The 27,066-nt window shown below is 41.2% G+C and overlaps 1 protein-coding gene across 1 annotated transcript; it reads right to left on the reverse strand.

Annotated features, from left to right (window-relative positions):
* Positions 1–1,701: 1,701 nt before the first annotated feature.
* Positions 1,702–24,131, reverse strand: LOC143987375 (extracellular calcium-sensing receptor-like). The gene is made up of 7 exons (XM_077486046.1): positions 24,040–24,131; positions 22,502–22,717; positions 14,078–14,366; positions 12,489–13,325; positions 10,726–10,950; positions 10,493–10,616; positions 1,702–6,041 (listed from the first exon to the last, which is right to left on the reverse strand). The coding sequence occupies exons 1-7, from the start codon at positions 24,129–24,131 to the stop codon at positions 5,140–5,142; spliced, it is 2,685 nt and encodes an 894-aa protein (XP_077342172.1). The 3' UTR covers positions 1,702–5,139.
* Positions 24,132–27,066: the final 2,935 nt, after the last annotated feature.

Genomic DNA, 27,066 nt, shown 5'->3' on the forward strand with positions numbered 1-27,066 from the left:
CTCTACATACAGATGGCCTAGGCTAAAAGCCTAGGTCCTAAAATCATTCTTTAGGACACTCCATCTGCCTCTGATTTTGTCATTGGTGCCAACGTGCACCATGACAGCTGGGTCTTCCCCAGCCCCTCCCAGTAATCTGTCCACCAGATCCGTGATGTGCCAAACCTGAGTGCCCGGCAGACAACATACAGTTCGGCACTTCAGGTCTTTGTTACTTATTGGGATGCTCCAGCCCTGGATCGGCCTCCCTGGCACTTGCCCCTCTACCCTTCCTGACTGTCACCCATCTACTCTCTGCTAGTGCCTGCACCTCTTTGTCTCCACCCACCTCTGTGCTGGCCCCTGCCAGCACCTGCCGTGTACATTCCTGGCTCTCATTTCGGGTGGAGGGTCCTCTCAGTGCTGACAGTTGCTTCCCCATATTCAGAACCTGGGCTTCCAGGGAAACACTGTGCTTACATTTTGCACAGCAGTATTTGCCCTCGATCAGATGATCAAGTATACATGCCGCAAGATGTACACCGAGTCGCCTCTCCACACCCGCCAGTCATCGTACCTATTAATTTAATGAGGATTAGAGATTATACCCAGTCCAAATTACCTAACAACTAGCTTCCTGACACTAATACTCAACAAGACAGTACACAGGTACTCACAGACCAGCGTGCACCCACAATACACAAGTACTAACGATCCACACACACTACTCAGACAACACTCAGGTACTCACACTACACAGATACTATGATATAAGCCTTCCCACTTAATCTCTTTGCCATCACTAGAGGGATGGCTCGATGGGAAGTAATTTGAAAGCATCTGAGCTTTATACTTTGGACCACCAAACACCTACTCCTATGCTAATGATGGCTTGAATGGCTAGGTCGACTGACGAATACTTAAAGAGGAAGTAAACCCGCAGCAAAAAAATAAAAAAACAAAAAACGATGTGAGTGTGCAATGTACAAGGATAGGGACAATTGTAGACACTCACTCAGGTTGAACTGGATGGACTGGTGTCTTTATTAAACCTTACTAACTATGTAAAACCTTGCAAGAGAAAGGCATAATTAGCTAGTATGCATAGCATACTAGCTAATTATGTATCACTTACCTCAGATCGAAGCCCCCGCATCGGTGCACGTCTCACCCTCCAACCGCCGACATGTGACTTTCAGGTATCGCGGCTCCGACGCTGTGATTAGCCTGAGCCATGATGACATCACTCCACGCATGTGCGTGGGAACGGCACAGTACAACTAAAGCAACACCATATAGAGCCATTGCTTCAATTGTCTTAAGTGCGCATGTGCCGCATGACGTCAGCACATGCAAATACAGGGATATCTCCTAAACCGTGCAGGTTTAGGAGATATCCTTGTTAGCTACAGGTAAGCCTTAATATAGGTTTACCTGTAACATAAAGTTGTAAACAAGGGTTTACAACCGCTTTAAGGGAAAATTCTTCTGAGGGTATTTAGGGAGTTCAAAATTGGGATGTGCCCAATGGCAGGACATCTGGACCCTTCTAGAGTCTCCAGATGTGTGGAGCAGAGAGAAACGGCCTATAAGATACTAATGTTTTGGTACAAAACCCCTGAAATGTTACATAAATATGATCATTCCGTATCTAAGTTGTGTTGGAGATGCCTACGAGATGAGGGCACCCATTACCATATTTTCTGGAGCTGCCCTTTGATTGTACCTTTTTGGTCTATGGTCCAATCCCTACAACAATCTGTTTTGGAGGTAGATATTCCATTAGACCCTAAACACTACTTGTTAGGCCTGCCTATCGCGGCGTTATCTAAACACGCCAAGAAATTGACAGCCTATATTCTTCTAGCTGCCAAGAGAGCGATTCCTACTCTTTGGTTGTCCACCTCCCCTCCGTCCCAACCGCAGCTAATCTCTGCTATTGCATACATACGCAGGATGGAACGTATGACTGCGTTGGTACAAGATTTTCTACCCAAGTTTTCTAAAATATGGGACAAGTGGGACATTTCCACGTTTAACCCTGAGACAATACCTTAATTTTTTGGCCATTTACTCTCGGGAATGTTTTTCTCAGGTTTGGCCTTAGGATTTATACTCCATGACCCCTCCCACAATGACAAATATATCTCTTGGTTTATCTATGTATCTTTATTGGTAGATTCGTGGTGTGTCCTTCTCTTCTTACCTTTTGACGTGCTGTATTGAAATGTTAACAGTCTATTTCCCGCCTGCGGCGGTTTTCTTTGATGATGTTACATTATCAATCTTGATTATTTGTATCAATATGTACGAATTCATCTGTTGTACGAAAATCCTTTTTTTTCAATAAATATACATTTAAAAAAAAAAAATTGGGATGTGAGAACAATGAGGCGCGGACAAATCATACAATAACAAAGATTATTAGAATACATGTCCTCGGATGGTCCATTAAGGCTGACTAACTAGACTAGACTAGATGGTTAAAGGTGACTTGGAAAAGGGGCAATCTGTAGTTGCGATCTGTAGTTTATTGACGTATGTTCGGCCTGCTAACGCTTGCATTGACAGCAAGCTTGCCGTTGCATGACCTTATTTGTGTGGTGAAGGATCTCGCTTTGAAAAGAGAGTGAAGTGCACAGAAATATGTGGTAGTTACTAACGCCACATGAGCAACTCGAATCATGTATGTGAAGTAAAACATGTCGTGAAAGAGTACTTAAGGGAAATGCAAGGGAGGATCCCTTGTTTGTACTGCACACCCGACCCGATGCCCTAGTTTGTGAAGTCCTGGTTGGGATCGAGAACTGGGTTGACTGGGGACCTGTAGTAAGGTGACATAGGAAATTGATTAAAAGTTTTTTTTTTTAATTAACACACTTCTTTTTTTTCTTTTTTCTTTTTCTTTTTTACCTGACGGGAATACTGTCTAAACCTGGTGCATGATGGACCAATTCAAACTCTATTGACCTAGAAGGGGAAGCGACAGAGAATAGGTGAATGGCTGAATTGCCACTGGCAGAAATGCTTTTAACGATTACAAGTAAGCAGCCTTATCAGAAAGGCGAAAACAAAGATAGCAGAATTTGCGCATGTAGGAATGACCAACCGCAACAACGTAAAAATAGATAGAGTGAGATATGTATGTTTATGCTTGATAAGAGTAATGTACAGCTAGGGATCCGAATTGATCCAACGCGATGTCACACTGATGTGACTAGATTCAGATCAGGCTGAAGAGTGAGTAACTGGTGTTGAGTGTAGAGCCAAGGATCTGAATCGTTGTGCCACCGCAATGTCACGCTAATGCGACTAGATTTGAATTGGGCTGAAGAGTGAGTAACTGGTGTTAAGTGTATAGCCGAGGATCTGCATTGTTGTGCCACCACGATGTCACGCCGATGGGACTAGATTCGGATCGGCTGAAGAGTGAGTAAATGGTGTTGATTGTAGAGCTGAGGATCCAAATCGTTGTGATGCTGCAATGTCATGCCAATGCCACTAGATTCAGATGGGGCTGAAGAGGGAGTAAATGGTTTTGATGTTGAGTGTAGTGCAGAGGATCTGAATCGTTGTGCCACTGCAATGTCACTCCGATGCAACTAGAATTGGATCGGGCTGAAAATGGCATGGTATATAGAGCCGAGGATTTGGGTGTCACTATGTCACTGGTGCGAGTAGATTCGGGAACTGGCTGAAGTGTGAGTGAGTGATGTGGATTCAAATCGTTCGCTGATGCAGACTTGATACAAAACAGCCTGAGCAGTGGGGTGACATGAGTCGTTACATCGCCAGTGCGACTGGACTCGAATGGGGTGTAGAATATTTTACTATCGGGTGGTAGTGATTTTTGAGAAACCGACTAGGTACGAATACATGCAAATGATACGGTATGTTAAATGAAGGCAGTGGGGATAATGCAAGGAACTTATGGCATGCGGTAACAACAGTTTTATGAATGGGAAACAATGGTTCGAACATATGCAATGATATCTGATACGAATCAGTTTGTAAAGAGAGATGACTCCGATATGAATTGGTTATAAATATATGAAACAAATCCAATACGAATCGGTAGTAAGTAGTATTAAATGGTTTTGATACGAATTGGTTGTAGAGTGTATGCTACCTCTAGCTCACAAACCAACCACCTAACCTCCTAGGCTAATCAAGGTGCAGACAAGGTGGGCCTAAATATTACCTCAATCAGCCACAGAACCCGTACAAGCAATACATGCTCATTTCCAAATGGATGAGACGGCAAGCCCATGAACAGTGAATTCTATAACCAGTGAAGCCTATGTTGAGTGATATCGGACAAGGACCCACAGTGACTTGGAGGCTCGGATCTACAAATGAATTGTATGTTTGCAGATAAGATGACAAACAAGGCAGAAGAGACCTACAAACGTACTACGCCTGTGCCAAATGATGTTGGGACATGACCGACAACAACTCAGCAGCAGGTTTTTTAACTAAAGGGATGCGGGATTAGGAAGCATAGCGAATTGCAAGATTGCACATATTACGAAAAGGTTGCAACAGTGAGAGGGAACCAACGACGAAGACTGCAAATAGAGAAGCCGCGATGCACTTGTGATCGAATGCACAGACTAACGAACATGAGGTGAGCTGGAAGAGTGTAGTACCGTGCACTGGAAACAACAAAAGACCACTGTGGGTGGTCTGCTTAAATACCCCACTGTCTCCTCTGATAAGTTCAGACCACCATACTGGCCTTGGTTGGCTCCTAGTGCACCCTTTACTTTCACAGTCTAGGTGCTACTGTACAGGAGATTAGGGGGTGATATCAAGAAAAGAATCTGGTATATAAACTTGCTGCATTTAATAATAGATTTTTATTGTCAGATAGACCTTTAAATCATGAGATTGTACCTGCTTTTTGCACTGCCATCTTTTGTCACTATAATTGATAAAAGAATCAACTAATTAGCAGCAGTATGTAATACTTTCCATTATCCTACATGTATTTTTTGTGGTCATTTTGATCAATTTGAGTGTTTTTAAGTAATAGTATTGTGATTATTCTCAGAACTTGCCCTACTAATTGTAGCAAAAACAATAGGTCTGTAAACAAACAAACATCTTGAAAATCATTTCTGAAACTTTTTTGATCTAACAACAGAGAAGGGCTGCAATTTATTTTGACGTGGATGCTAAATACTCTCTTGTATTCATTGAAGGCTTCAGGATGATTATATAACATTTTGGACCAAATATACAGCACAGGAGTCCAAAACTAGACATCAAGATGGCAAAAATCTCAACTGAAACAATATATTTGCCTTTTGTGCTGAGATAAGCTGGAATAAAAGTGCACCAAACACTAAGGAAAGTCAGCATGCTAAAGGTTATGTATTTGGCTTCATTGAAATGATCTGGTAGGTTCCTGGCCAGGAAAGCAACCATAAAACTTATGACAGCTAAGACGCTCAAATACCCTAATGTACAGTAAAACATTACAGTCGAACCCTCGTTACATTCTAGAAGGATGGTGCCAACCAAGACATGGTAGTTATGTTCCAGGAAAGGTGGAAATCTAGCCAGCCACACCAGGATAATAATCATCTGAAAGGAAGTGGAAATCGTGACAATGAGGATGGCTGTCCTAAGACCAAGCCATACCCTCAAATTGCTTCCCGGTTTGGTAGCTTTAAAGGCAATGACAACTATGATAGTTTTGGCCAAGATACATGAAACACAAAATGAGAATGTAATTGCAAAAAGAAATTGTCTGACAGTACAAGTCAGTCTAGTAGGGTAACCAATGAACATTAAGGAGCAGAGAAAGCAAAAGTTTAGGGAGAGAAGGATAAGGTAGCTGAGGTTCCGGTTGTTGGCTTTTACCACTACTGTGTCTCGGAACTTTAGGAATATGTACAGAACAATCAAAGTGATGATGGAGAACAAAATGGAGAACAAGGCCATCACTAGACCAAGAGGCTCTTCATAAGAAAGGAACTCGATGACTTTAGGAATACATTCACTTCTTCTGCTGTTGGGCCACTGGTCTTCTGGACAGACATAACAAGCAACATAATCTGCAAAGAAGGGTTAGAATTGTTAAACTTCATACTGGGAGAAGTGTGTAGGCTGCCATTATTGTCCTTTTATTTGAAAATGCTAGTAGCATGGTTTCATTTCTTTCCTTAACACAACAATAATACAGACAACAGAATTCCAGAATGGTGAACTTTTATTTTGGTTATTAACGTTAAAATAAAATTGGTTTTAAACTAAAGTTGCCCTGTTGTTTATACCCAGTACGCATAAAACTGCTCATTTAAATAGAGACTTACCTTGAGTTAGGAGCTATAAGCAATAAAGGGAAGCAGCAATAAAATTATCTAGTAATAATATTGTGATGGTGACATTGCAGTAAAACCAAAAGCATGGGGAGCTTGGCACTGTCAGGGGGGCAATGCAAAAAATGTTTTAAAAAAATGCTGTTTGCTGGGGAGTGGGCCTTCTAATAAGGCTTAGAGGGAATATTAAAAATGTCCTTAAATAACATACTTGGTGGTTGCTTTGTATGATGTACTAAGACAAAAACAAAATTTCAAAAGAAAAAAAAAATGACAGTTTCAATCCCTGGCCCGCTCCTGTTTGTAAATAAAGTGGTGAGGGAATTTCAAGTCATGACCAAACAAAACAATAATGTGGGGTCTTCTAAAATACGTACTGGATCCTTATCCATGTATGCTGCCTGAACCATACCAGGCCACATGCCTTTAACATTGGGAGAGTATCTGGCAAGGAACCATGTTGATGGGAACAACGGGAGGGAGGGTGGATGGGAGGGTTTGCGGGAAGAAGTCATTGGAATCACAGGAAGCCTCCTTTAGAATAAGGGAGCCCCCCAGATATATACATATGAATGAGTATCAGGTACATAGTACCCTTTGTTACTCATTTGTAAAAAAATATAGACTGTAAAAAAAAACACACACATGCTCCCCATGACAAATTATATTTTAAGAATTCTCCCCAAAAATGTCCCATAATGTAAATCTATTGCAAGTCATATCATCCATCGATGTAGATTTAATGTCAATTACTTTGAATGATGCTCTGAAGGTCGTTCTCTATCTGATACAACAATCCTATCCAACTGTACTCTTGTCGTAACTGACAGCTTGCTGGCTGGCTGCTGAATGTCATCAAGGCAGCAAGTAATGCTGACTGACGTCATTAGCAAAAATGGCCATGACCATATTTGATTAATGACATCACGCATGATGTGTGCTGATTTACAATTTGAAACAAGTCAGCAGGATCATTAGTTGCTAGGATGCTTGTGGCTGCCTGTGCCCTAGCAACCAATGACACTGTGTGGCTGTTCGCACCCTAGCAAACAAAGACACCTGTTGTTATTTACCAGCACTAAATGACAACATTCCACCAACCCAAAGCGGGATGTTGTCATTTAGTGGTGGTAATAATACTGACACTAAATGAATGACTTCCTGCTGCAGCAGCCATTGTTTTGGGAGAGTGAACAGGTCCTCTAAGTACTTATATTTGGTGACATACTGATACTCTTAGTTGTGGTTGCCTATTTCCTATAACTGTCGACCTTGCTTTGATTTATTATACAACCCTGGGTTCCAAAAAAGTTGTGTAAAATCTCCATAAAAACAGAACACAATGAATCTCATAAACCCAAATTTTATTCACAATAGAAAATAGAAAACGTATCAAATGTTTAAACTGAGAAAATGTACTATTTTAGAAAAAAATAAGGTCATTTTGAAATTGATGGCAGCAACATGTCTAAAAAAGTTGTGACAGGGCAACAAAATCTGGCAAAATAAGTGGTGCTAATAAGGAAAAACTAGAAGAATATTTTGCAACTAATTAGGTTAACCGCTTGCCAAATCCCTGTTCTGTGAGGAGAGGAGAAACAGATTGTGTGTTCTTACTAGCTAGGAACAACGATCTGTCATCTCTTCTAGTCAGTCCCATCCCCCTACAGTTAGAACACACACGAGGGAACACAGTTAACCCCTCGATCTCCCCTAATGTTAACACCTTCCCTGCCAGTGACATTTACCCAGTAATCAGTGCATTTTTATAGTATTGATCTGTCCACATTGTCGCAGTCCAGATAAAAATCTATGATCACCGCCATTACTAGTAAAAAATAATAAAAATGCCATAAATCTTTCTCCTAATTTATAGACGCTATAACTTTTGCGCAAATTAATCAATATATGCTTATTGCGATTTTTATTACCAAAAATATGTAGAATACATTTCGGCCTAAACTGAGGAAAAAATTAGCTTTTAAAAAAAAAAAAAAAATTGGGTAAAAACCACAGAAATGATCAAATACCACCAAAAGTGGGAAAAAAAGGACATTAATTTTGTTTGTGTAAAAGGTTGCATGACCGCACAATTGTCAGTTAAAGTGATGCAGTGCCGTATCGCAAAAAATGGCCTGGTCATTGAGCAGTCAAATCTTCCAGGGCTGAAGTGGTTAATCGGCAACAGTTCAGTAATATAATTGGGTATAAAAAGATCATCCTAGAGAGTCAGAGGAGTTGATTTACTAATGGCAAACACCCTATTCACTTTTAAAGGGAAGTTGCATTCTCTGCAATGGAATTTTCCCCACTGCTTAATTAATGAAGTGAAGCTCTGCTGATGTCCATCATCCAATCATGTGCACGCAAAAATAAAGTTTTTTTCAATTTCCCTTGGGTATTCTTTGCAAAGTTAAGCTCTGGGGAGATGCCCTTGCACAGTACAACTTCCCCTTACGAAGTGAACAGCCTACTTGCCTTTAGTGAATCAATACCAGATTGTTTTATAAGTAGAAATGGGCAGAGGTTCACCAATCTGTGAAAAGCTGTCTAAAAATGGTCAAATTTACAATTTTTATAAAAAAAGAAGGTCATTTTGAAATTGCTGACAACAACACATCTTTAAAAAATTGAAACGGGGCCATATTTACCACAGTGTAGCATTCCCTTTTTTTAACTATACTCTGTAAATGTTTGGGAACTGAGGAGACCAGTTGCTGGAGTTTTTGGGAGACGAATATTGCTCCATTCTTGCCTGACATAGCATTCTTACTGCTCAACAGTTCTAGGTCTTCTTTGTGTTTTTCTTTTCAAGAAGAGATAACTATTTTTAATTGGTGAAAGGTCTGGACTGTAGGTAGGCCAGTTAAGCACCTGGACTGTTATACTGCCTTATACTGTTGTTATAGATGCAGTATTCAGTTTAGCATTGTTGCACAGATGGGAGCATCTAAAACCTGGACATATCTTACAGCACTGATGGTGCCCAGATGTGCAAGTTGCCCATTTTATGTGCATTAATGGGCCCCCATACTATCAGAGATGCAGGCTTTTGAACTGAGCACTGATAACAAGCCTGAAGGTCTCTCTCCTCTTTAGTCCAGAGGACGCAGCACCAATGGTTGCCAAAGAGAATGTTAAATGTTGATTCGTCTGACTACAGAACAGTTGTCTTCTTTGTACCAGACCATTTTAAATTAGATTTGGTCCAGAGACAATGTTTCTGGATCAGATATGGTGTCTTCTTTCCATAATAGAGCTTTAACTTGCATTTTTGAATGGCTAGGCAAACTGTGTTCACAGACAGTGATTTATGGAAGTATTCTTGAGCCCATGTAGTGATGACCATCACAGAATCATGCCTGTTTTTATTCAGTGCCATCTTAGGGCCCGAAGGTCATGGGCATCCAATATTGTGTTTCAGCCTCATTCTTTGTGCACAGAGATTTCTCTAGATTCTCAGAATCTTTTGATGCTATTATGTACTGTAGATGATAACGTATTTAAAGTCTAATTTTTCTTGTAATACTAGATTGGTAAACCTCTGCCCATCTTTAACACTGACACTCTGACTCTATAAAATGCTCTTTTTATACCCAATCCTGACCTGTTGCCAACTAACCTAATTAGTTGCAAAATGTTCTTCCAGCTCTTCCTTGTTAGTATCACTTACTTGATCAGCTTATTGTTGTCCTGTCCCAACTTTTTTGAGACATGATTAATATCTAGGAATAAAGTTCCTTATTATTATTAAAGGTTACTTAAAGTACCTTATTAGCACTCTCCGTTGTAGGAACTTTATTCCTAGATATTAATCTTGGTTCATTTTAGGTGCTAGGTCCACACCTTTAATCAATGGTGAGCCGGTGGACTTAAAATATTTTACTTCTTAACTGTTTGTCCTTTTTTTAGACATTTTGCTGCCATCAATTTCAAAATGAACTTATTTTTTTCTTAAAATGGTACATTTTCTGAGTTTAACCATTTAATATGTTTTCTATTTTCTATTGTAAATAAATTATAGGTTTATGAGTCTTCCAAATGATTGCATTCTGTTTTTATATAGGATTTTACACAGCGTCTTAACTTTTTTTGAATTAGGGTTGTATCTTTATCTCACAATAAAAGTATAATAATCAGATTTGATTGTAAAAGATGGGCAGTGAAGCATGTCCCAGTATCCTCACTTGTTCCGTTGGAGATGGTCCCTTCTGGACATAGTTTACAGTCATAGCAGCAGACGGGTCGACCCTTCATTGGTGCCTTCCAGTAGCCAGGCAGACAGACCAAACTGCAGACTGAGGATGGAACCTTGAATAAAAGAGCCAAATTAATTATGCTTTGCCTTGATATTTACTTTTTTGAGTAGGAAAGAACTTTTTAGATAAGACCATTTTTTGAACATTTGGATAAGATTTACCTTCCCTTGTCCCCCAGCCCAGTAGATGAGACTCTCATTAATGTAGAGTTTTTCACTGCTGTTGATGTGTTCATTAAAGATCCCAACATTCTCATGTTGACCTTTGTTTCCATTTATATGCCAATTCAAAATGTCAAAATAACCGTAGATGTCTCCATGGGAATCAAATGACACTTCATCCCCAGCTGTGTTGATGAAATAAACTCTCTTCAGATAATAAAGGAGCTATTGAAGAAATAAATAAAAATGTGCTACACATTACTTAAGTAAAGTAAACACAAACCAAATTCATTGGAAGTAGCATAACCCATAGATATGAAGGAGTATATGTAATGAGGAAGTATAGCTCCCCTATATTAAAATAAATAAATACATAAATAGTTATAAAAAAAAAGTATTTGTGTTGAAAGTTTAAGTTGAAAGCTTCATTTCTTTGACCCACATTAGTCTAAAAGCAGTCAAAGTGAATCATTTTGGTTTCATTATAAATTATGCCACTGTTCTAAAATTAGTATGTCATTCAAGAAACAATAGATTCATTATAAAGGGAGTTTAAAAAAACTTGATGTTGCCATTATGAGGAGCTCCCACCATCCCTGCTGAATTTTTTATCTTTGAAATATTATTAAGAGTAGCTAAGTGGTTAGCTCTTCTGCCTAGCAGCCTATGGCCCCTTTCACACGGGGCGGATCAGTCCTGATCCGCCCCGTGGATGTCCGCTTGCTCAGCGGGGATCGCCAGAGCGATCTCCGCTGAGCAGAAGATGACGGGTCCGTCTCTGCACACTGTGCAGGGACAGACCTGTCACAGCACCGCTCTCCCCTATGGGAGATCGGGGGACGATGGACCGCAGTGTCCGCCGTCACCCGATCCGATCCTATCCGATGACGGAGGGAAAAATTGCTTTTTCCTCCGTCACACTTTTTCGGATCGGAGCGGGTCGGATGTCAGCGGACATGTCACCGCTGACATCCGACGCTCCATAGACCCCTATGGAGCATCCGTTCAGGTCCACCTGAAAAACTGACAGGCGGGCCTGAACGGATCGTTCGTGTGAAAGGGGCCCTAGGGTCATTGGTTCAAATCCCAGAAATGGTACTACCTGCATGGAGTTTGCATGTTTTCCCTGTGTGGGTTTCCTTTTGGTACTTTGTTTTCCTCCTACACTCTGAAAGACATGCTGTTAGGTTAATTGGCTCCTATCTAAATTAGCCCTAGTATGCGTATGTATGAATGTGAGTCAGGGACCTTAGATTGTAAGCTCCTTGATGGGAGAGACTGATGCAAATGTACAATATATATATATATATATATATATATATATATATATATATATATATATATATATATATATATATATAATTCTATATGTAAAGCTCTGTATAAACTGAGTGTGCTATAAAAATACCTGCAATAAAACGAGGAATAAATAAACATAAGAAGCTGGAACATGCAAAGGTGGACAGAAACACCTAAAACTCCCACTGTGTATTTGTCTCTAATAAATCAATCCCAATCCATTTTGAAATGATCATTTATGAAAATGTATCAAAATAAAAGTTATAAGCCAAGGACATAGAGTTGTGACCCTATACCAAGAAGTGCCTGAACAAGGACCTTCATGGTAGAATTATTTAAAAAATTACTTTAAAAAAAAGCATTAACATTTAAAGCTCTCAAGTTTTGGTTTACAACAATCCAACAATCCACATACTGGTGTTCATATTTCACATGAGTTATCTGTTACATACATCTATATATACCTGCCAGGGTTGTATATCCTTCATATCAGCACAAAATTTTCTTGTGAAAGGACTTCCATCAGATTTACAAAACAGTAGGTTGTGAAGAGCATGAACAATGGCATAGAGAGCATTGTGGGCCATATATACAGCTTGTGATCTCGGGTCATGTAATTCTGTGACATCATCAGTTACTATTCTTTCTAAACCTGTACATGTTTGATTGTCATCATACGGCTTTAATATGCTATTATTCCAAACATCAGCAGTCCCCTTGCACTTGAACAATGTCTCCCAGAATTGCCAGATGGACAACATTCTTGGATAAGCAGACGGATTTAGAGTCTGGAGGAAGCTGGAGAAATTTGGGAGAACTTTTCTACTCTTGGCAATCCCTATAGAGCCATTAAGTAACTTCCAGAACTTGTTATACTGGGTCAATGGTGTGGTGTACCAAGATTCTATTCCCACCCATACTTTCCCTGTGAGGTTTTGTTGAAGGACTTCCAAAAATATCATGGTGACATCTGCAGGGGAACAATAGAGAACAATTACCCTTGCTGTTGACCTATTGATGCTTGCTACTAACCCTGCCATTCTTGGATCAGTGAGACCAAATGAAACTGTTTCAAAAAATGAAATACAAATCCCATTAGTAGCAGCCTTTTTCTGGAAGTCTATGGCTCCTTGGAGACAGTAGTCTATCGTGGAAACAACCAGCCCAATCCAGTTCCACCCCAGTTTTTTGCATAGTTCTATCAAAGCCTGTGGTTGACTTCCAGCACTGGCTGTGGTTCTTAAAAACGAAGGGAACTCCAGTTTGTTGCTTAAAGATGGATGTGAAGTTATATAGCTGACCTGCAGACACATGAAAAACAATATTAATTAGATGAGATAAAAGACACATTTGTTTCTAAAGACTCCCTTCAGTCAAATTTTCAAGATTAGCAAGAAAATACACACAGAGGATACAAACGGCAAAAAACAGCATTGCCATCTTGCCAGTGTATTTAGTTATGTGTTTTGCTCTGATCACAAATCTATTGAGAGAAAGCAGATCCAGCCTAAATTATGCAGACATTTATTTAACTTACGTGCAGTTATTTTAGACTTGTTAGCTCTCATCAGTGGAAATTATGGAAAGTATGGCTTTTATAGGGAAACTTTGGAGGAACAATGACAGCTTGACCTTTTCCCCATTGCTTTTCTGCCTCCTAAACAACTGAACAGTCTCACTCTCAGCCATCAAAACTGGGTGCATTAAAAAGAGTTAAACTCAGTGGAGGTGGATAGAGTGCTGAGATACCAGATTAAAAGAATTAAAAAAAAATGATGGCAGCATTCAATGAGACTCCATAGACTATAAATGTGTTATCTCATACTAAAGAATTTTAAAACAAGCAACTAAATTTCAAGGAGAACCTATATTAGCATCACAAGTGTGCAAGGTATGTGCTTTGGTAAGTGAGTATGTAGGTAAACAGTATATTACATTCTTCATCAAGGTTTTTAACATTTTCCTGCAATTTACCTTTCAATATTTTATAAGCAGAAAAGTGTGCTATAACTTGGAAATATTGTAATCTCAAGGCTGGAAGACAATCACTTACTTGAGGTAACCTCCATAGACCCAGCAGTCTTGCGATTGCCAGTGAGGAAGATGATATATCGCCAATGATAGCCGGAACAATAGGTTGTGGCCCACAGTGGTAATTTGGAATCCATTTTCTGCCTCCCGATGTCACCTGAATGGTAGCTTGAAGGGAAGCGGCCTCGAAGAAACAGGAATCATACATTTGGAACCCCAGTGTGATGTTTGGCAGGAGATCTGGATTGTTGTTGACTTCTTTGGTGGCAAATAGTAAAGCCAGGACTGACTTATACAGCTCTGAAACGAACCTGAAGAAAAATTTCAGAAATTCAGTAATTCATTGTTCAGTAAATAATTATAGTGTGTTCCAATCTTCTGCTGGCTTGTTCTCAAACTAGATATATAAGGTTTATATTAAAATATAACAAAAGGTAAAAACTATTTTTTAGTTTTAAATAGAGTCGAGATGGATTAGAACACCTGCTAGTTGATATTGTTGTCGGTGTCCTTGTTAAGGAGATTCTCCCTCTCTATTTGTCCTGTTTACCATTATCATTGAAAGTGACAGTAAAAGAAAATCCCAAATTTTGGGTTGTCCCCAGAAAAGTAATAGTGGGGAAATCTTCCAATGGGGACACTAGTTCTGGCAATCTGGGGGTCCCCAAGGAATTCCCCTAATTTGCACGGATTTCCTATCACTCCTGTTTCACTATGGGACAGAAAATGAAGAGAAATATTTGCAATGGGATGCAGATGGCAGAAAAAAAATTACAGGGGTTATAACCCTCCCTTGCTTGATCTAAAATAGAAAAAAAACTTGCTATAGTTCTACTTTAAAGAGGAGGGCTGGTTGAAAAAAAATTCTAATTAAAAGTCAGCAGCTGCAAACACTGTAGCTGCTGACTTAATAAGCCGACTTACCTGTCCAGGGCGCCCGCGATGTCGGCCGCCCGAGGCCGACCCATCCCTCGGCTCTCGGGTCCCGGCGCCGCCATTCTATGTAAGGGAAACAGGCAGTGGAGCCTTGCGGCTTCACTGCCCATTTCTTACTGCGCATGCGCGAGTCGCACAGCGCTTTGTGAATGGGACACGCTGTGTTCTGGGACACACAGTTCCCAGAACACAGCGCGACCCATTACCCAGAAGACGCCACACGGAGGAGAGAAGAAAGAAGATCTCCGCGGAGGAGGAAGAGGCAGATTAGGATGATGTGCCTAGCAACAGGCATTTCTGGTAAGTAAAAAAAAAAAATTTCATTTTTTTTAATGATTTTTTTCTAATTTTTAATGTATTTTTTTTTTCAGGGTGGCCCTTTACTTTAAGGGCATTTGTTTTCAACAAGCACTGGGAATGCAGCAGCAGCTCAAAATAGCTTAAAGCAGTTGAGAAGAAAGTCAGAGGTAGGTCAGAACAAACTTAAAAAGAAACTTAAAAAGCTTTAAAATCTCTTTCTCAAAAATGTAGATTGCAGTAGTGATGGGAAGTCCGGATCTTTAAAGTGAATCGGTTCACTTTGAACTGCTCACTGAAATGAGCCGATTCAATGAATCGATTCTTCGGTTCTTCGGTTCACTTGCTGAGTCTACTGACAAGCAAGTGAACCGAAGCTCTGATTCAACCATATTAAATGATTAGAATCAGAAGACTGATTCACACAGAAGGTTGGCAGGTCCTGGTAATGTTTACTTTGATTTAGTTCATCGGCGCACAGCACAAGCCTATTGTTGTCAGATTAGCTCAGTGCCATGAATTTTGGTGATACACAAACAGCTGTGTCAGGCTGGGTTCACACTTGTGCAATGCGGGAACACTACGGGTTCCTGCATCGCACCAGACTCGCACAACAGTTCACAACGACATATGCGATCTGCTGGGGAGTGTCATACAATGTTAATGACACCCCCATTTCAGCTCGCATGTCGCACTGCAAAGTGTCAGTTTGGACATGAATCGGATCGCATGGGTGCCATGCGATCCGATTCTGGTGCGGACCAAAAAAAGGGTCCTGTGTGAGTTTAGTCCGAATGCGATATGATTTCAGCCATACTAGCTGTATGGCTGAAATCACATTGCACTGACATTGCCTGTGATTTGCACTGCAGTGCAAATCGCATGCAATTTTGCACTATGCAGCAGTGTGAACTGGCCCTGAGCCTAGGTTTCCGCAAATTTGATGGATAGTAATGTTAACTGTGAAGTTGCCCCAGAAGGCAGTTCACAAGCACACAAACCCCGCTTTTCATTTAGGCTCTGTTTCCACTTGTGCAACTTGTTCTGCGACTTGGGACTGCAAAGTTGCATGACAAGAAATACCCGATTTCCAATGAGTACCATTCATATCTGTGCGACTTCAAGTCACAGCGACTTCAAAGTAGTCCCTGCACTACTTTGGTTCCATTTTAATGTGACTTGAGGTCCATAAACCTCCAGAATACACAGGCATTGCTTCAATTCGCGGCAGAATCGCGCAACTTTCAGGCTTTTCAGGCTAACACAGCCTGAAAGTTGCACAATTCTGCTGCAGTTTTGATGCGACTTTAAAGCAATGCCTGTGTATTCTGGAGGTCTATGGATCTCAAGTTGCATCAAAGTGGGACCAAAGTAGTGCAGGGACTACTTTGAAGTTGCACAGATACGAATAATACTCATCGGAAATCATAGAGTACAAAGTCGCAGGACAAGTTGCACAAGTGGAAATGGAGCCTAAATGAAAAGTGGGTTTTTGTGCATGTGAACTGCATTCTGATGGGCCAACTTCACAGTTAACATTGCTAGCCGTTAGATTTCCCCGTAGCCTTTACAGCGCATGCGCAGGAATGATGATCAGATTTTACTACCACTACCATGGGCAAAGTACCCCTGGTAGTAAAATTCAATTGTTAAGGCTATTTTCACACTTGTGCGACTTGAAAGTCAAGTGCTTTTGCCATGATTTTTGCCACGACTTGAAGCAATGTCTGTGTAATCTTGAGGTCTCTGCCGCAAGTCGCATCAAAGTCGGACAAAAGTAGTACAAAAACTACATTGAAGTCGTACAGATATGAACTGAACTTGTTGGAAATCACGGGGTGTGACTTTGCAGTCTCAAGTCGCAGGACAAGTCGCATGAGTGTGAAAGGGCCTTAGGCTGTCCGTACCACCTTATCACTGCTGCTACCTCATTGGTTTAGTGTATTGTTTTACTGGTGGTGACTCATGGTTCTTTCAGTGTACTGTGTTCTAAAAACTGATATGATTCTTTAACTCGGTAACTTGTATGATTCTTTAACTCGGTAACTTGTATGATTCTCTAACTCGGTGTACTGTGAACTCCTAACTCTTGTTTTAAAGCAGGAGTTCCGCTGTTTTTTTTTAAAAAGCCAGCAAGGACACTTACCCGCCCAGCACGCCTGCGATGTCGGCACCCAAAGCCGATCTCTCGGTAGTCTCTCGGGTGCTGCCGCTGCCATCTTGGGTATGGAAATCAGGAAGTGGAGCCTCACGGCTTCATTTCCCGGTTCCCTACTGCGCATGCGCGAGTCGCGCTGCGCAATAAGGATGATCCCGCTGTCTCTGGGATCCGTGTGTTTCCCAGCAGACAGCGGGGGACCTGCGGAAAGGGGCATAAATATCCGCAGATTCTGCAGATAGCTATGCCGGAAGTGGGTGCAGATACCTGTACTGTACAGGTACCTGCACCCCCCTCCCCCTGAAAGGTGCCAATTGTGGCGCCGGAGGGGGGGAGGGTTCCAATGAGCGGAAGCTACACTTTAGGGTGGAGCTCCGCTTTAAGTTTGTATCCAGTTCCTGAGTGTCACTTTGCTTTGAGTCAGCTGATTGGTTGCAGGGAGGGGCGGAGCTCTCTCACTCTAGGATCATATTACCAGGCCTGCTCTGCTATGTACTGAGTGCATAGTGAACTGTTTCAAACAAATCAGTTCAGTTAGATGAATCGATACATCCAGTTCACTGAAAAGAATCGATTCAAAAGAACGATTCGTTCATGAACTGGACATCACTAGATTGCAGGCCATGCACACTTTAACATGCTGCATGTGCCTATCTACACAAGACCTAACTTACATGTAAGTAAGAAATAGGAAGTACCGTATTTATCGGCGTATAACACGCACTTTTTTCCCCTTAAAATCAGGGGAAAATCACGGGTGCGTGTTATACGCCGATACTCCGCGATTTCAGCACAATTTTTTGGGCTCTGGGCGACTTTCAGCCGCCCAGAGCCCTTCTCGCGGCTTTCAGACGCTCTTGGAACTTCTTGGCGGCTTTCGGCCGCTCTCTGAACTTCTCGGCGGCTTTCGGACCTTCTCGGCGGCTTTCCGCCGCTCTCGGACCTCCGAAAGCTGCCGAGAAGTTCCAAGAGTGGCCGAAAGCCGCAGAGAAGGTTCGAGAGTGGCCGAAAGCCGCCAAGAACTTCCGGGTGCCGCCAAGATACATGGGACATCTCGGCGGCGCCATTTTTAAAAACATAAGCGCTCAATGCACTAAGACAGACAAGCTGCAATGAGGACAGGCTGCAATGAGGACAGGCTGCATGACAAGGCTGCAATGAGGACAGGCTGCATGACAACGCTGCAATGCGGACAGGCTGCATGACAAGGCTGCAAATGACGCTGACGAGGCTTCGGAAGGACACTGATAAGGCTGCCTTGATGGGCATTTAAATGTAAGTTTTTTTTCCTTAAATTTCCCTCCTAAAAGTTTTTTCCACAAAATTCCCTGCTAAACTTGGGGTGCGTGTTATACGCCGGTGCGTGTTATACGCCGATAAATACGGTACTTTACAAAACACTCATATTATCATTGTCTTTGCACACTTTTGCTACCCATATGTTTACCTAGAGAAACAAACACAACTCCTGATCGAACCACTTAACCTCTGGAAGATTTTACACCATTCATGACCATAGCATTTTTCAGCACTGCGCTAATTTACCTGCCAATTTTGTGGTCATGCAAAACTGTACAGAAATTAAATTTATATAATTTTTCACACAAATAGAGCTTTCTTTTGGTAGTATTTGATCACCACTGAGTTTATTTTTTTTTTCCATAACAAGTTTTTATTGTAGAGAAAAGGGATTACATAGTTTTCATACAGACAATTTGCATATGAACAATAAAGTCATTTGACATTGTGGTTTACACTTACTTAACCGGTTCCCGACCAGCGCACGATGATGTACGTTGACAGAATGGCATGGGCAGGCATATTGGCGTACAGGTACGTTCAATCTTCAATGCCGCCCTGCCATAAAAATATTCACAAGTGAGCAACCTACCGAATAATGTTTTCTTTAACCACTTACAGACCGGACCATTTTGATGGTCAAAGACCAGACCACTTTTTTGCGATTCGGCACTGCGTCGCTTTAACTGACAATTGCGCAGTCGTGCGACATGGCTCCCAAACAAAATTGATGTCCTTTTTTTCCCCACAAATAGAGCTTTCTTTTGGTGATATTTGATCACCTCTGCGGTTTTTATTTTTTGTGCTATAAACAAAAATAGAGCGACAATTTAAAAAAAAATGCAATATTTTTTACTCTTTGCTATAATTAATATCCCCAAAAAATATATAAAAAAAAGTTTTTTCCCTCAGTTTAGGCTGATACGTATTTTTCTACATATTTGTGGTAAAAAAAATCGCAATTAGCGATTATTGATTGATTTGCGCAAAAGTTATAGTGTTTACAAAATAGGAGAAAGTTTTATAGCATTTTTATTAATATTTTTTTTTTACTACTAATGGCGGTGATCAGAAATTTTTATTGTGACTGCGACATTATGGCAGACACATTGGACATTTTTGACACATTTTTGGGACCATTGTCATTTATACAGCAATCAGTGCCATTTAAATGTACTGATTTCTGTGTAAATGACACTAGCAGTGAAGGAGTTAACCACAAGGGGGCAGTGTAGGGGTTATGTATGACGTTATGTGTTTTTTTAATTGTAGGGGGCGTGGCCTGGCATGTGACATCACCGATTGTTTGTTCCCTGATATAGGGAAAGACAATCGGTGACAGCCACAGTAGGAAGCACGGGGAGAGGTTTGTTTACACCAGTGTTTCTCAAATCCAGTCCTCAGGCCCCCCCAACAGGTCATGTTTTCAGGATTTCCCTCAGATGAAACGGCTGTGGTAATTGCTAAGGCAGTGAAACTGATCAAATCACCTGTGAAGAATAATGGAAAACCTGAAAACATGACCTGTTGGGGGGGCCTGAGGACTGGATTTGAGAAACACAGACCTCTCCTCGTTCTTCAGCTCTGTGACCCAATCGCGGGACACCAGCAGCAATCGGGTCTGCTGGTCCTGGTCATGGATTTCAGGACCGGGTCAGGAGCGAGCCACCGGTGGCATGCTCCCGACCCATGGCTGGGCACTTAAAGAGAAACGTACAGGTACATGCTTGTGCCCAGCTGTGCCATTCTGCCGACGTACATCGGCGTGAGGCCGTCCTTAAGTGGTTAATCGATAAAAAAACTATAAAAAAAAAGATTAATCAGTAACAGCCCTAATATATATATATATATATATATATATATATATATATATATATACAATTTACCAATTTACACAACTATGGTAATGGTGGTGATCAGTAATGGTGATGATCAGCAATTTATGGTGGAACTGTGATAGTGTGACAGGCAATTTGGAGCAAACAGACCCTCACTGGGAGGTACACTAACTGACACTAACATCGATAGTGACACTAATACAGTGATCAGATATAATACTGTACACTGTCACTGTACTTATGACACTGTCTGGGAAGGGTTAAAATCTAGGGCCAATCAAGTAGTTAACTGTGTGCCTAATAAGTGTATTGTGTGTAATATGTGCTGCTTTTATTAAGAGATGTGTCTGTTTTTGTCCCTGCTTTGCTCGTTGTGTGTGCTCGGTGTGTAAACACAGGATTCGGTGCTGTGATTGCTGATCAGCAGGTCTCAGCCATAAATCATTGGCTGATCCCTGCTGACAAAATCGCGTTGTTTCCAAACACAGTGTGTGTTAGCAGCCCCAAACCTGGAAGCAAGCCGGCAATGTTTATTTATGTTGCTGAGCCTGCAGTTGCCACGTGGTCACAGTAAATCTACTGTGACTGAGCGGCAAGTAGTTAAAATGTTGATGTATTTCTGTAGTCATACAGTAAAATTAAATACAGGCAGCTCATACCAGTAAGGTTGGGCTCTCTTTTTTTTAAGTAGACCCTGGAACATTTTGTAAGCACTTGCTGATCTTGCCAGCACCTTTGGGTTAACACCTCCTTTAGTAGGGCAACTCACTACAGAATTGACACCCTTGCTGCTGTTATAGCTGCGTAGATGCTTACACAGATGATAGCAGTTGCCTAGCTCCACAACATCCCTTTAGATTACTCTACCTGCAGGAGCTTAGAAAATGATATAAGAACCTTGTTCACTCCCTCCATTTTTGGACTGCACTGTCTAGCAGGGTGAAGGGGAATTCTAGTTTTTAAGCTGCATTTACCATTAAAAAAAAGTGTTACATTACAGGGAAGAATTACTAAAACTGATGCACACAGAATCTGAAGCAGCTTCCAGGTTTTATTGTCAAAACTTAACTGAACAAGCTGAAATTAGAAGCTGGTTGGTTACTAAATTGGAAAAAATATACTTGCACTTAGGCCTCATCCAGGAAAGTCTAGACAAAGAGACATACAGCATTAAAATGTTAATAAATTTATTGTACAACTTTAAAATCAGAGAAAAAAAAATGCCCTCACCCAACATAGGAGGGGACTAGACAATACACATAATAAAACATTGTAAATGGTTAGCACAATATACTATATTAAAAAAAATGATCTGGTGTCATCTGCATGGTCTTTCTCTGATTTTAAAATTGTACAAAAAAATTATTAACATTTTAATATGTCTCCTCTTTATGGCTGTTTTAGTCCACCATTGTAGGGTTCATAGGGCTTTTACCCCAGTACTTACTGACTGGTTACAATGCACAGCTGCACCGGATTCTGAGTGCACCAGTTTTATTAAACCTCCCCTATATGCCAAAACTTTAAACATGGCAGCTTGCCTTGAAAATGTCTGTTTCTCACACTGGAAGGAAAAAACTAGAAGCTTCGGATTTTACCTATTCACAAAAGGTAATGAACTCTTTGATCATCACCCTTTCCAACCTTTTTAATTTGAAATACCACCTGGTTGCTTTCCTAAAGAAAGCAGAACCATTTTGTTATATTATGTTTAAAGCTGTAAATCTGACAAGTTGGGTAAGCATGAGTCAACAGTAAACTAGCAACAGGTCATGGACTGGTGGTTGGGCATCGCTAAATTAAACCATCTTCATTAACAATAAGTAGTATTGTAATTATTATTCATTGTTTGCTGTAATGACATCATTGTCCCTTCCAGTAGTTTTCAATCAAGTGTACAGCCTATCATAATACTCACAAGTCACACAACCTTGGAGTAGGGTAACTGGAGAAGGTTGGCAACGCCTGAGTTAAAGTGGCACGTATTGGATTGATCATCCCCAGAGTGATGTCTCCTTCCTCAGTGTAATCTGCCCGAAGGGACATGGAGAGGAAACATCTGGAAGCCAGGGTCCTAATACAACACAGGGGCAGTATTACAATACCCAGCTGGATGCAAAAGCTCATTTTTGACCTGCAAAGTAAAAGGGGCAATTAATATGAGTTACCCTTCTGTTTATTAAGAAAAGAGGAGAAAATACTGTTATAACCAGTTCCTCCCAGTATATACCATATAGCAGCCGCTTAAAAAACAATAAAAATAAGTAACAAATGACAATAATAATATATCTCTGCCTAAAGGATCAGCCAGATATAAGAAATCTTGTCATCGCAGCGCTCCTATCAAGTTAAAGGGGTTGTAAAGCTTTTTTTTTATTTTCTAAATAGGTTCCTTTAAGCTAGTGCATTGTTGGTTCACTTACCTTTTCCTTCGATTTCCCTTCTAAATGTTTTTTTTCTTTGTCTGAATTTCTCACTTCCTGTTTCTCCTCAGTAAACTTCACACCATCATCCGAGTGGTGTTTAGTCAGCCAGAACAGCTTACTGAACAGCTTACTGAGGAGGAACAGGAAGTGAGAAATTCAGACAAAGAAAACAAAGAAAAAAAACATTTGGAAGGGAAATCGAAGGAGTGTATGCGGGAGGATAACGTGGACGTGTTTACCTGGAAGGACATTCACATTGTGTTCCAATGCGATTGTGCTGAGAGATCTGGCAGGATAATGTGGAGATATGAGGCCTGATTTTAACATCATTTCGGTGAGTTGAAACCCCAGAGGTGCGTGTGGTTTGTATTGTAGGATCGCGGTGTAGGTGCACACACCAACAGATTGCCTAGAGATCCAAAACGAGTGATACCTCACATCTTTCAACATATGAACTTGTTTCCAGCCTTTTCATATCAGTCCTTTTTGTCTGACGCTTGAATATTATTCTGAGTTTGTTTATTCATTCATCTTGGCAGTGAGTTAATGTATTTAAAGGGGTTGTAAAGGTTTGTTTTTTTTATTTTCTAAATAGGTTCCTTTAAGCTAGTGCATTGTTGGTTCACTTACCAGTACGACAAAACCGGTCAGGGTTTGATCTCACGGCGACCGGGAAAGAATGTGATTGTATGTTCCCCTTGATTGAACTGAGACACTGGAAGCGGTGAATGGATTGCAACTTCTCCCGCAGCATTCATGTAGTGCTTTCGAAATTCCAATAAGAAATACCAATTTAGTAAGTGTTACATGCTGCCTGACACTTTACTATTTAACCAATCGGGGACATAGTTTATGTATGACTCTGGAGAGTTTTCATAGAAGATTTTTTAGAAATATACAATAACCTTTGAAAAACGTAACTGCTCTATGTGCAGTTTATCTTTTCCTATGTCTATGGATGGTCTGATCGCCTGAGATCGTCTGGTGCGATCGTTCAGTGTATGCGGGAGGATATCTTAGACGTGTTTACCTGGAAGGACATCCACATTCTGAGTGTTCCAATGCGATTGTGCTGAGAGATCTGGCAGGATAATGTGGAGATATGAGGCCTGATTTTAACATAATTTCGGTGAGTTAAAACCCCAGAGGGGCGTGTGGTATGTATTGTAGGATCGCGGTGTAGGTGCACACACCAACAGATTGCCTAGAGATCCAAAACGAGTGATACCTCATATCTTTCAACATATGAACTTGTTTCCAGCCTTTTCATATCAGCCCCTTTTATATGCCGTTTGAATATTAATCTGAGTTAGTTTATTCATTCATCTTGTCAGTGAGTTAATGTATTTAACTTGATAGGAGCGCCGCTATGACGAGATTTCTTATATCTGGCTGATCATAGGCAGAGATATTTTATTATTGTCATTTGTTATACTTCTGTTTATGTTAGACACGTTTTAAATCTTAACACTAGAATAAAACATCACTCACCTATGGTCCCCAAGCCCTAATCCATAGAAGCCATGGTTACTATACACTTCACTGATGATGCCCAAGTAGCCTGAAACAGCTGTATGTAATTTGGAATAAAAATGGATTTATAATGTTAGGCTATATTTGCATTCTACACCAGTGGTTCTAGATGTGCATTTCACCAGAGGGGTGAAAAACAATGACTTGCATGGCTCTGCCCACTGTCCTGATATGAGTGATAATTCTCTAACTTTTGGGATATGCGATGAAATAAGACACAGGAATACCTTGTGTTTTAAGAAGGCCTTACAGTGCCACACAATGAAATAATCTATAGAACTTCCATATACTGTTTAATCTTAGTTAGTATGTATTAAAATTAAAGCAGTATTACACCCAAAAACAAAAATGTAATATGTAGATGTGGTGGTTGCATTCGTTTTCCTTTTGTAGGCTTTTTTTTCTTTATATCACTTGATGATTCAGCAAGTAACACACTTCCTATCTTAGGATGTCTGCATTCTAGATGAAGTAACAACATTGTCAGTCTGGGGAGAGGGTACTGTTATGCCGTGTACACATGACCGGACTTTTCGACGGACTAGGTCCGACGGTCTTCCCGAAGGACTTTTGGCAGAGGTCCAACTGACTTTCTGAACAAAACTAACTTGGCCACACACGACTGGACTAAGTCAGTCTGAAAGTCCATTAGTTTTGAATGTGATGACATAAACGGGACTAAACAAGGAAGTGCAATAGCCAGTAGCCAATAGCTGTCCTTGCGTTGTATTTGGTCCGTCGGACTAGCACACAGACGAACTGTTTTCCCTATTTTTAGTCCGTCAGACTTGAGTCCGTCGGATAAATTTGAAACATGTTTTATTTCTAGGTCCGTCTGACTTTTGGGGAAACAAAGTCTGCTGGAGCCCACACACGATCGAACTGTCCAATGGATTGGTGGTCCGCTAGACCAAGTCTGCCGGAAAGTCAGATCGCATGTACGCAGCATTAGATGTACTACCAGATTTAGATTTAGACTTGACTAACAAATTGAAGCTGAAATCCAGCTAACACTTTATAAGCACTTACAACAAACACGTTTTTTGGGGGAATAAATATTTTTTTTTTGTCAAATAACTTTTTATTATCTTAAAGTGAAACATTACACGTCAAACACTTCAGTTCAGCATTGGGGGAGCGGAAAAAAAGGGATCAGAAAAATTACAGGGGAGAACATACCACAAAAGCATATTGGCCTACATAATACAGCCACCTGGAGCAGGTACCAGCCAGGCCAGGTAGAGCTATTCACAGACAGCATGTTCTGCAACACATGTAAAACAGGGATACAGTCCATCCAGCAATAGACCTATCCTCTAGACTTAACCGCCAAACCAGGGTTGCAATCCGAGGATACGTGTGGTAGCGAATAATATAAGACACTTATAATACACTTTAATCCAAACAAACACCCCCCCTCAAGGGGGGGGGGGGGGTCTGGAAGAATAATAGGCATAAGAGAAAGGAAGAAGGGAAAAAGAAAGAAGATGGATAGAAAGAGAGAGGAAAGGGGTACCTAAGGATAGAAAGAAAGATAGAGAGGAAAGGGAGGGGGTATGGGTGGGTAGTCATCCGAAAACTTCCGCTTGCCTGTCAGGGTCGATCGTCCTTAAGATTCCAGTGGTTCCAGACTGCGTCGTGTGCTTCCAGCCGGTCCTGTATCCTGGCGGTCATCCTCTCCATAAGCTCCACATCTCTGATGCGGGCGTATAATGCGTCCGGGGTAGGGGGGTGTGTTTTTTTCCAGTGGAGAGCAACCAGACACCTCGCTGCGGTCAGGATGTGGCGGGATAGTTTCTGTAGGGATTTGGACAATTTGGGGAAAGGGACTCCCAGTAAAAAGTGCTTTGGGTGTAAGTCCAGGGGTTGGTCCAGGATACTGGCCAAGAGCGTACGGACTTCCGTCCAGAAAGGGACTATACGAGGGCATTGCCAGTATATATGCAAGAGGGTGCCCTTATGTCCCACACATCGCCAGCACCGGTCTGTTGTAGAAGGGTAAATAGCGTGCAGGACGTCCAGGGTCATGTACCAGAAGAACAATATTTTGTATGCGTTCTCCCTGTAGAGCGTACACATGGAGCTCTTGGATGCCTGCGACCAAATCATCCGCCATTGCTCCTCCGTGAACACTTCACCCAGAGCCTCCTCCCATTTAAGCATGTATGCATGTTTGCCGTTAGGGCCCATAGGAAAGGCGTTAATTATTTTATAAATATCCGATATCATCCCCTTCTGTGCCGTACCTGATGAGATTACTATTTCAAACATGGTAGGCGGGGAGAAACGGAGGTCAGAGGATATGGTCTGGGCAAAGTGACGGATTTGCAAGTAACTATAGAAGCTCTGCCGGGGGAGGTCAAACCGGGATTGGAGTTCAGTGTAAGTCAGTAGTCTCCTAGATCTGGGATCCACCAGAGATCTCAGCTGGAAAAGGTTCCGGGAGGACCAGGGGTGTTGCATCTGGCGAGATAGGCTATCTGGCACTAGAGGGTTGGATATAAAAGAGGTCAGGAGCGATTTA

This window comes from Lithobates pipiens, unplaced genomic scaffold (assembly GCF_037356315.1).
Source record: "Lithobates pipiens isolate NorthernLeopardFrog02 unplaced genomic scaffold, aLitPip1_a1.2 Scaffold_1, whole genome shotgun sequence".
Classification (NCBI taxonomy): domain Eukaryota; kingdom Metazoa; phylum Chordata; class Amphibia; order Anura; family Ranidae; genus Lithobates; species Lithobates pipiens.

Coding starts and splice junctions, on each gene's coding strand:
- LOC143987375 (XM_077486046.1), bottom strand. CDS start 24,131: ATGTTAAAATCAGGCCTCATATCTCCACATTATCCTGCCAGATCTCTC. Junction 22,718..24,039: donor GAATGTGGATGTCCTTCCAG/GTAAACACGTCT, acceptor TTTACTTTGCAG/GTCAAAAATGAGCTTTTGCA. Junction 13,326..14,077: donor GTCTATGGAGGTTACCTCAA/GTAAGTGATTGT, acceptor ATGTGTCTGCAG/GTCAGCTATATAACTTCACA.